Source organism: Polistes canadensis, unplaced genomic scaffold, assembly GCF_001313835.1.
Source record: "Polistes canadensis isolate GaletaPanama2010 unplaced genomic scaffold, ASM131383v1 scaffold_111, whole genome shotgun sequence".
Lineage (NCBI taxonomy): Eukaryota > Metazoa > Arthropoda > Insecta > Hymenoptera > Vespidae > Polistes > Polistes canadensis.
In genome coordinates this window covers 184,702-195,700 of record NW_014569658.1, presented here as the reverse complement: position 1 = coordinate 195,700, position 10,999 = coordinate 184,702, and the positions used below count along the sequence as shown (strand labels likewise).

Here is a 10,999-nt window from a genome sequence, read left to right as displayed (position 1 = left end):
ATATAAGACTTATCATTAAGATCTATAATTTGTGTATATATATATATATATATTTATGTGTATATATATACCTAGGGCTTTACCTCGACACTCGACAACAAACTCTTTAAGCTTCGGATGTAGCTAAGGGTGCTTCTTTCTTTTCCTCGATTGTGATAATTTCCTTTTTGTCGGCAGAGGCTTTATCATTTTCCTCAACTTCTTTTTTTGGTGCGACCTAAAAATAAACATGAATATATAATAATAATAATATGGCTTGTCTATTTATATATTGCTTAGCCAACTTGTTCCGCTAATCGAATACTGTCTACTATAAATTTTGAAAATACACTTATTACCCAACCTTGAATAAACGCTAACAATAAGCCAAATAAAAACATTTATAAATACTGACAATTTTGAAACTCATCCGTTAACCTATAATGACCTAGATCTTCTAAATTTTCGAATTCTCTTATAGATATTTCTCTTAGATAATTCTAATAATTATTATTATTATTAATATATTTGTGTATTTATATAAAAATGATAGAATTAAATATGTACCTCTTCTTTGCTAGCTTCATCAAAGTTCTCAACTAAATCAGGAACTTCATCGTCCTCCTCTAGCGTTGCTTTACCAACTGCGCTACCAGCCACTGTACTTGCTAATCGTTTAAGCTGCGTTAAACCTTCTGGACCTAGCTGACTCAATATACCGGGCAACATTTCAGTTATCTGTTTGTTTTCCCCATGGCCAGTAATTGCAAATGTATTAGCGGACAAACTAGCCTGGGCTTTTGGATTATTAAAATGAACGACGGTGCCATCATCCTTAATCATGTTAACTTCTTCTATACCAGGAATAGTGTTAACTGATAATTTCTTCAGACAACTTTGTAATTTCTTGTCATCTGTCGCAGCAGTTGCATGTACTACCTGAAAAAGTGTCATAAATATATTATTGCTATAAAAATTTCATAAATTAATAAAAACGAATAAATAATATGCATTATTATAAATATTGCAAAATAAAAAAAATAAAAAGAAATAAAACACAACTACAGATTAAATTGATCGAAAATATTCCATCATACTTTCTCAAACTAATAACCATTTAAATAAATAATAACAAATGTAATGTAGTAAAGAAATGAGAGGAAAAAAAAAGTGTATTATAAAATCATGAAAGAAAACGTGTCAAATAAAACTTGTCAAATGAAACATTAAATAATTATCTATCAAGAAAAGATGTAGGAATATTTGATAAATCAAATCATTCTTTCATAGAAATTAATGTATCTACGTATATATGGAAAAGGTAATAAGTATTAAGTAATAATTAACGTAGGATAAAAACAAAAAAGATAAGGAAAGTAATGATAAAAGAAAGAGATAGTTAAATAAAAATGTTGTAATAAAAAAAAAAAAAAGAAAAGAAAAAGAACAATTGATGTACCTTCTTCTTGCGACGGGGTGTTCCCTTACCGCCGATTCGTACTTGAGCTTGGAGTTTCTTAAGCTTCTCCGGATTCATGTTGATACTAGTTTGTATTAAGTAAGAACTTAAGGATCTATTAGAACGTTACACAAGTCAATGAATAACCGCGTACGCGTGACGATTAATTTTTGCTAAGATTATTATTAAAACGAAGTCTTTCGAAAGAAAAGTGCCGGCGAACAAACACGTGCTCTCACTTCGCCGAGTGGATCAAGAAAATGGAAGTGTACGCTTCTCTAACTCTCCTACGTCAGAGACAGCTTCCGTTCGTATTCGCTGTTTCCGGTGTGAATCTTAACTCAATAGAACAAATCACCCATCAAGTTTACATCATTTTAATATCATTTATTTATCATCGATAATTATTTGATTAATCTTATCGTATTATTTAATGACAAATAAATAATGAACCATAATGATTATTATTGAATCAAAATTTGTTGATCAAAGTTCGTTTGACTAGTGTTGTACGGTTGAAAGACACCATCGCGTAACATCGTGTGCTATGACTAGAGAAAAAAAGTCATGGAATCCTCATAGATGGGATACGAGATGCATACATACATGCGTACATTGGAAAACCGCGCTTTTTTTTTTGCCACGACATCCATAATACGTTTCTTTTTCATTTTATTATTTTATACGATAATACGTTAAGAATGAATAAGTTTTTTTTGGTTAAAAAATGATATTGATATTTTCAGAAAAAGAAATAGATTCTCTTTTTTGTTCTTTTATCTTTCACGCATACATACGCATACATATATATATATATATATATATATATATATGTACTTATTTCTCTTTTCTAGTTAAATCAAAGTCGAATAAGTTTTTTTAACATAACAACCACGCTCACTTAGTATTTACGTCTTGCTTAACCTTGAGAACCTGTAGATAAGTTTCTTTTTATTACTTTTGTATTTATGAGACATATAAAAGATATTTTTAATTTATACGATATAGATAAATAGTTGTTTTATCTTTTACCTATTACATATTTGTTTATTTCGTTACATTACTGTCATAATGTCATCGTATGCAAACGATTAAAAAATAGAAAATAGATGTACATCATTGTAGTAGGAAATCAATTTCAAATAATTGAAAATTTATTATATCATAGAATACGTATTTATTAAATAACATATTAATTTAGCATTTCCGATTTTTAAAATATGCCACAATACGTATATACAATATTTTACATTGACACGTGTTGTATGATACATTCGTCTCGTTTTATATTAAAAACAAATCGAATCTTTTTTTTTCATTACTTTTTGTCTTTTCTTTTTTTTTGTCTTTACATTAATTCATCTCGGTGGTACCCGTCTAGTAAATAAATAAAAAAGTTTTCAATATGTATTTTGCTCTTTCAAATAAAATGACTGTTAAACGCCGTAAGCTCTAAACGATTCTATAAAATGTAATTCGCAGTTGGCAAACACACATTGTTCATTAAAAACACGATTTGTACCCATCTTTTTAAAAAAACAGAGGTCAGTCTTTACATTTAAAAATTTTAACTCTAATGTATTAGAGTTACAAACAAAAACGCCAATACTTATATATGTTTTAGTACGTTATCTAATAAATCTTCTAGCGTATTTAAATTTTTTCAAAGCATATATATATATATATAATTTTTCATTGTTTAACCCTTCAAGTACTACATCAGTTACATTAAAATTGTTACATAATATTATGATTCAATTTAAATCAATATATTCACACGAATACATACATAATGTATTTACACGCATCATAGAAATATACAAAGTTAATTACAACATTTTTCATATATTCGTTATTAAAATTTATGTACTGAAAGGGTTAAAGTACATTTAATTTAATTTATAATATAATGCAAAATTATTTTGCATAAAATAAATTGTAGATTTAAATATATACATCGGTATGCAATGTAAAACATTCTTACGTGTTTCTCTTATAAAACATTTAAAACTTTGCGATATAACAAAGAAATAACAATACAATACTTGAAAATAAATACTTAACTTATACTGATATGATATTATAAACTTTTAATTCAATAATTTTTCGATAACGCTATCTTTCTCCATCTTTGGCTAGTCTCATTTTTAACGTGTCCGAATTCAAATCGAATTCTTAATTCGCCAATTTTGGATATTGGTAAAATATCCGGTATCCATTCTATTAAGAATGGTGTTGGCTCTACTTGATTAGGAGAAGTATTACCTAAAAAAGTATTATTTGATAGACCGTATTTTCTAATTGAAATAATTGATATATAAAATAATCTTAAATGTGAAAATGTCCCCTTACCAACTTTTAAATAAGTTTTCAATTCTAGCGGTTTGATCAATGCATTATTATTTGTTTTCTTATACCGATCGATATCTGTTTCTTTTCGTTTATATAATTCATACGTTCCATCTGCATTTTGTATAAAACTTCTTGTGATTTCTAAAGGTATAAGAGGTGTTTCAAAAATACTCTTTACATGCAATATATTTGTAATTTGCCATGTATATTTTGTAAAGGTACCCAATGGTACTCCGTCTTTTCTAACAAAGGCTGTCGTCGAATTAGGTAAACGTTTCTTTTTGCCACCACAAGATATTCGCTCTCGTAAACAATCAAAAAATATTTGTGGTACATGAAATACCAAAGGATCAGGTTTACCATCAAACTGAAAATGCATTGTTTGATTAATTCTCTCTGTAATTGATGCTAACCATTTAATGAAAGGTAGATTTGTGTTAGCTTCATCCAAGTCTTCGCATGAATTTTGATATTTCTTTATAATAGTTGGTTTTGATTTTGATTTTCTCGGTTCAATAGAACTTAAATTATTTAGACCAGTAGCACTTAATTTATTCACGTTTTTATCATCTCTTTTTCGCTTTATCGAAACAGTAGGTTGTACAGTCCCGCTTTCAGGATTAAACATATTTCCATTATCGTATTGAATTAATGCATTTTTTTCTATCATCTTAAGCTCATTACCATTATACACTGCATTAGTATCTATTAATTTGATATTGTTTACATCTAATACTGTATTTGTATCAATGACTTTTAAATTTCCAGTATTTAATATTTTAATATTATTATCGTTTAAGATATATTGACTATTTAATATATTGTACTTTGTATCAATTTCAGTTTGTTCATTTAAGATTTTCATTGTGTTTCCATTAAATTGTACACTATTTTGGTCAATAACTTCCAAATTATGAACCTGTAAAATAATAACAATATAGTTAAAATAATATTTACAAATGTTTATCAACTTATTAATAAATAATATATAATAATTTAGTGCGATACCTGAGAAATAATATTATTATCTTCTAACAAACTACGATCACATTCCACTTCGATATTTTCAACAATGTTATTAGGTAAAATCGATGAATCCAAGTTCATTGAATCTAAATCAAGTCTATTTCCATCTAAACATTGCACAGTTAAAGTGTCATCACGAAATATCAACAGATGCGTTTCAGCATCATCTGTGTTTAAAGGATCTAGATCTACCATTAGTTACAACACAAAATTAGATATCTTTTATGATGAAAAAGAAATATCCTTTCATAAAAAATATGTATTACCTATTCCAACTATTTTATCTTGTTCATTATTTTGTAAAATTGATATCGGTGGCTTTGGTACACTTAGATCATTTTGATCTAAGGTTATATAATAACTAAATTCTTCCGACAATTTAGGATCACTAGCAAAGGCACATATACATGCGTAAAAGTGTACGCAACGCTTTGCTTGCGACAAATTTGTTTCTACTTTATCTCCAATTGATTTGGCTGTACCCTGTAAATAATATTTAATATAAAAAATTAAACAATTCATAAAACTTAGTAAAAATTAAGAGATACTTTCTTTATCAATTTACCTTAAACGCAGTACAACTGCAAAAACACCGATGTTCTACTCTATCTTTCAATTTAGTTACGAAGAAAGAAAAATGAAGATATCCTAATGGATGCTTTGGCGAAGCTTTACATTTTACAGCCATTATATTTTTAGATACTCTTTGTACCAATGGACCTGACGTTTCTGTAGCTAATAACCAAATCTCTTGTTTCATTTCATTGTTTACGTTTAAAGATGATAAAATAGAATTTCTTAACGTCAATGGCTGAGCTTCTGCATAACATCTTAATGCAGCTTGGATATGTTGGCACGTCGATACAGATAAATCTGATGCATCTTTTTCCTAAAATTATATCTTATAATGATAAATCGTATATATATATATAAATTTCATGAAATAAATTAAAGACAATTATATAATATTTAACTTACGTGACATTTAAGAACACTGGTATCAAAACTCCTCTCACAAGTATCGACAAAACATAGAGCAGTTGTTTGTGAAATTAATGTTATAATTTCATTAGAAATAGTTGCATTTATTAAAGGCAACTGTACAAAACCTCGATAATCAGGACCTTTATCTCTAACTCGAACAGAAAAAACTTGTGCAGTTGAACCAGTTATTAATTTACATGCCTCGGTTGATAATTTTCTCTTTTCTCCTGGTTCTTTAAACACTGCATCACAATACTTATTTTTACAACACAATCCACGAGATCCATTATACGTTCCACATTTAGGACATTTTCTTACACCACGTAAAGTTGCTTTTCCTAAATCAGATAATAGCTTTCGAAGGCGCTCCTCATTGGACATAGCTACTGAAAATATTAAATATATATTTTTTAATATGCATACAATAATATTTACATATTAAAAAAGATTAATACTTTAAGGCATTATTTAAAACAAAAAAAAGAAACAATTCGTAGACACTAAATCAGAAACATCAACGAATTGTATTTTTGTCAGGTTTTGTAACGTTTAATTCTTACATAAAATTATATATTCGTTTATTTAAAGACAAGCTATTAACACGATTATGTTTATACCTTGTTATCTATCAAATTCAAATATATTAGGACGGTGATGATAAAACAATAAAGATTTTTGTCTTTCGGTCGATGATTAAGCTTGCAAAAAGTTGATTTCAAGTAGTAAATAAATAACTCATTTCACAGCGATAATATATACGTATATATGTTCACATATATGCATATTATATATAAGGAATAACATTTAGAGCAGCATCACTCGTACGAAAATGTTCATCCAGAATCTGTCTCTCAGTATCATGTATGTTGACCAATCAGAAAGAGTTAAATTCTGCCGATAACCAATATCATTTTGTAACATTAAATAAGTGAAAATATTTTTATTATTTTAATAGGTATTATTTTAAATATAATATTAAAGAAATTTCACATTTTAAACATTTGAACAAACTATTAAACAGAAAGTTACAAAATAAGGAATTATATTTATAAAAATTATACTAACGAGTTCGTACTCTTATCAAATTTATAACCAATGATATTCCTAACCTCTTCCGAGGTAACACGAACCTAAACAGGAATCGTATATCGTCTATCTTGTATGTGTAAAGTTTTCTGCTCTCTCTCTCTCTGTTAAAGAAAAAGAATAGTTATTTTCTAAAATATATATATATAAATTAAAAACTTTTATTTATAATAGAGAAATAATTGACGAAGTATAGATTTTAAGTTAAAAATATCATAATGCATATAAAACGTTTATTAAGTGCAAGAACATTTTTTCAACAAATTTATCAGAGAAAAACAAATACTTATAGCAATGTTGATAAAAATATATTAAACCTTAAGGAGAGGGGTATGTACGAGGATATATTTCCAAATAATTGTACGTAAGTGATATTGATTTTTATATATACATAAAAATATGTATATGTATTTTTATAAATCATTCTTTTTCTTTTTACAGTAAAGAGATAACAGATTTATTAACTAAATCTCCACAATGTGTTTACGCTGGATTCGATCCAACAGCGAGCAGCTTACACGTAGGAAATTTATTAGTATTGATGAATCTTTTACATTGGCAACGCGCAGGACACCAAGTGATAGCAGTATTAGGTGGAGCAACTGGTTTAATAGGTGATCCTAGTCACAGAAAATCAGAAAGAATTGAAATCAAAGAGATACTCTTAAAAGAGAATTTGGAATCTATCAAATTAGACATAGCAAATGTATTTAATAATCACCATAAATATTTTTGGCCTGATAAAACCAAAAAATTGCAACCATTACAAATTCTTAATAATTTAAATTGGTATAAGGATATTAATATTATTCAGTTTGTAAGAAAAGTTGGAAAGTACTTCAGATTAGGTACGATGTTAGGAAGGACATCTGTTCAATCACGTTTAAATTCAGAAACTGGAATGAGCTTTACAGAATTTACGTATCAAGTTTTTCAAGGATACGATTGGTTATATTTAGCAGACAATCATAAGTGTTTATTTCAAATTGGTGGAAGCGATCAAATGGGTAATATTATGTCTGGATATGATTTGGTTACAAAAGCCACAGATAAAAAAGTTTATGGTTTAACATTGCCACTTATAACTACAGAAGGTGGTAAGAAATTTGGAAAATCTAGCGGCAATGCTGTTTGGTTATCTCCTACTAAGTCCTCTAGTTTTCAGCTTTATCAATTCTTTATTAGAACCAAAGATAGCGATGTTGAAAATTTTCTCAAATTCTTTACCTTCTTATCGCTACCAAAAATATCCGACATTGTAAAGGAACATTTTAAACAACCAGAAAATAGATTGGCCCAAAGAATTTTAGCGGAAAAAGTTACCCTTCTAGTTCATGGAGGTAATAATTTTAATTGAAAAAAAAAAAAAAGAGAAAAAGAAAATAGTACATTTAACTAATTATTTTCATTATATAGAATAAAAGCATCGACATTTATTTTCAGAACTTGGCTTAAAGGCAGCAAAAGATACATCTCTAGTGTTGTATAATAAATCAATTGATACTTTAGTTAAAATGAGTGCAGAAGAAATAGCCAGTGTATTTGAAGGAGCAACAGTTGTAGATATATTTGGGGAACCAGGCTTGACGGTATACGAATTAGCAACAAAAGCTAAATGCTTTAAGAGTGATCATGATACGCGTAGAATCATAAAAGCTGGTGGTTTTTACATTAATTATAGTAAAGTTACTAACTTGAATGAAGTCTTAGTACCTGGTATTCATATATTATCTAATAATGTAACCCTTTTGAGGGTTGGTAAAAAAACTTATTATATAGTACGATGGGTCAGTGGATCATTGGAACAATATAATTTATCTTAATAATTAATTTTGTACAAATTTGTTTGTTTTTTAATTTAAATAAAAATCTGTAATGAATCTTAAGTGAACGTTTAAATTAATTCTTTATAAAACAAACAGAGTATATGTTACCGTAGGAACGCTGGCATGGATCCTACAAAATTTTCAAGCAATAAAACGAACAATTATGGAGGATAAATAAGCAATTAGTGTGCAATTAAGCGCACTTATAAATTTTATTCTGCGGTAAGTTTTTTTACTGTCGGTAATTCTGATGGTAAGTTACCGGTAAGATAAAAGTAGAGCACTACTATTATCGATATGATGCTTAAAAATGTTACTAGATTTCAATATATTTTAAACTTTCTTATTTCCTAGTAACTTTTAATTTCTGTACAGAAATGTACAGAAAGTGAATGTGTAATTAAATTCTATATACATATAATAGCAAACAATATTTAGAAATCTAATATAAATATTTTGTTTTAATTATTAATTAAAGAAGTTTACTCGTTAAGAACGATTGTCATGGAACAGGTACAGAGAAAAAGACTTACTAGATTAAAAATAAAAACCTACATCATATTGATGCTAGAAAGACCGGAGAAAAACTGACAAACAAAAAGTCAGCAATTGATTGAAAACAAAAAACAATATGAAACTTCATTGCTTTGCTTAGAAATAAGAAAAAACGTTTTTGTATTTTCAATTAATTATAACTAATGAAATAATTAATAATGTGTGCTATTATAAATTTTAAATATACAATTAATGTACAATTAAGAGTACTCATTCATTTTGTTCTGTTGTTCAGGTTCTATGCCAACTTTTCTGTGGTATATAAGTTGCTAGAATGATCCGGTCTGTTATCGGTGGAATGTTAAGAGGACCTGGGTCTCGTCATTTTGGATTTATCTGAATTAAAATCGTTCAGGGCTGTGCCTTGAAAATAAATTTATTCGAATTATTTTTTCTTATAAGAAAATATATCTTTTTTTTTTTTTCTAGGATTAAATTTAAATTTACAAATTAAATTCGCTTACAATATAATAGACAATTCCTCTAAAGGAGAAGTAATAATTTTTAATCGTACAACTGTGTGCATTTATTTGGAAGTAGAGAAGGCATACCATCTTAGTCAACATTCCCAAGCATTCTTCTCGTGTGTACTAATAAGGATTATACTTTATAATGTAATAGATTGTTCGTAAATACATTAAAAGTACACGAAAGGAAAGATCATAAAAGTAAAAGTAAAGAAGCTAGTAGAATAATAGCTGAAGTTGTAATATCATGTAAATTAAAAGTGAACAACATGAGTGAAAATTGAAAATGGCGGTACTAGGTAAATGGAAGAGAAGCAAGCTTCGTGCTTGCAATAATTACGTAACAGATGGCGCATATATAAGCTCTTACACATATATCAAATGATATTTATATTTGTTTTATGTTTTTAGAATCGAACAAATAATTTTCTCTCGAATTATCTCGCTAATTATTATATAATTCAAGAATAATTCAAGATAGAGTCATCGTCACATATTAATTTTATCAAGACACCATGCAAGATTCCTACAAAGTATTCCTCTCGCCTTATTCATTTTTTATGTAAGTATTTTTATATATTTATTAAGGAATCGTACAAATTTTTCTCTGCTTTTCCTATACGATTACTTTAGGATATTAGAGAGGGTTAGTATATTTAAATAAATGATCAATATAAATAATAAAATATCACTATATGGTGGAATATCAATGATCAATATTACATCGATTGATAATACAAAAATTATCAATATTTTAAATAGATGATCAGAATATTTATAATAAAATATCAGTATCTAAGATATATAAGGGTGAATTGATGCATTCAAATTATCTGAACACTATATATATATATAGTCTCATCAATGTTAGATATTTTTAATTAATTTCTTTTTTATTCAATCTACTTTATATCCTATATTATATATCCACAGCACATTCATATATAATTCTAATCAAACTTTGACCCAATCTCTTGACCCTATTACATAAATATACTATTCAAAAATTCATCAAAATAACTGATCGAATTAAAATAAATTGAAAGTATACACGTTTAACAAGTTACAAGTCGTGAGTGCGAAAGAAAAATACAAAATAAACGGTAGGAAGAAAAAATAATACAAACCAGGAAAAAAAAAGAAAGAATAACGATGCATCCGAGAGTGCATACACACGCATGCATGCATGGTCAGTAGTGGTATACTCCCGTTTTAACAGGAAAACCGCTTTAAGGTTTTACAAGAGGAACGAACAAGCATGAAAG

At 27.7% G+C, this 10,999-nt stretch overlaps 3 protein-coding genes across 5 annotated transcripts; 1 reads left to right on the top strand and 2 right to left on the bottom strand.

Annotated features, from left to right (window-relative positions):
• Positions 1 to 38: 38 nt before the first annotated feature.
• Positions 39 to 1,750, bottom strand: LOC106787695 (transcription factor BTF3 homolog 4). The gene is made up of 3 exons (XM_014750270.1): positions 1,439 to 1,750; positions 547 to 918; positions 39 to 217 (listed from the first exon to the last, which is right to left on the bottom strand). Exons 1-3 carry the CDS (start codon positions 1,514 to 1,516, stop codon positions 107 to 109), a joined length of 561 nt encoding a protein of 186 aa, XP_014605756.1. The 5' UTR covers positions 1,517 to 1,750; the 3' UTR covers positions 39 to 106.
• Positions 1,751 to 2,630: 880 nt separating this feature from the next.
• On the bottom strand, positions 2,631 to 6,568 carry LOC106787722 (uncharacterized protein C2orf42). Of its 2 annotated transcripts, none has more exons than XM_014750331.1 (7): positions 6,418 to 6,568; positions 5,795 to 6,183; positions 5,382 to 5,705; positions 5,083 to 5,299; positions 4,799 to 5,004; positions 3,791 to 4,709; positions 2,631 to 3,703 (listed from the first exon to the last, which is right to left on the bottom strand). In XM_014750331.1, the coding sequence occupies exons 2-7, from the start codon at positions 6,179 to 6,181 to the stop codon at positions 3,534 to 3,536; spliced, it is 2,223 nt and encodes a 740-aa protein (XP_014605817.1). In that variant the 5' UTR covers positions 6,182 to 6,183; positions 6,418 to 6,568; the 3' UTR covers positions 2,631 to 3,533. The 2 variants fall into 2 exon arrangements, with proteins under 2 accessions (XP_014605817.1, XP_014605816.1); XM_014750330.1 differs by having other exon boundaries at positions 5,795 to 6,186; positions 6,418 to 6,564.
• Positions 6,569 to 6,896: 328 nt separating this feature from the next.
• On the top strand, positions 6,897 to 8,763 carry LOC106787696 (tyrosine--tRNA ligase, mitochondrial). 2 transcript variants are annotated; one of them, XM_014750272.1, is made up of 3 exons: positions 6,897 to 7,246; positions 7,328 to 8,226; positions 8,330 to 8,763. In XM_014750272.1, the coding sequence occupies exons 2-3, from the start codon at positions 7,428 to 7,430 to the stop codon at positions 8,707 to 8,709; spliced, it is 1,179 nt and encodes a 392-aa protein (XP_014605758.1). In that variant the 5' UTR covers positions 6,897 to 7,246; positions 7,328 to 7,427; the 3' UTR covers positions 8,710 to 8,763. The 2 variants fall into 2 exon arrangements, with proteins under 2 accessions (XP_014605758.1, XP_014605757.1); XM_014750271.1 differs by having other exon boundaries at positions 7,133 to 7,250.
• Positions 8,764 to 10,999: the final 2,236 nt, after the last annotated feature.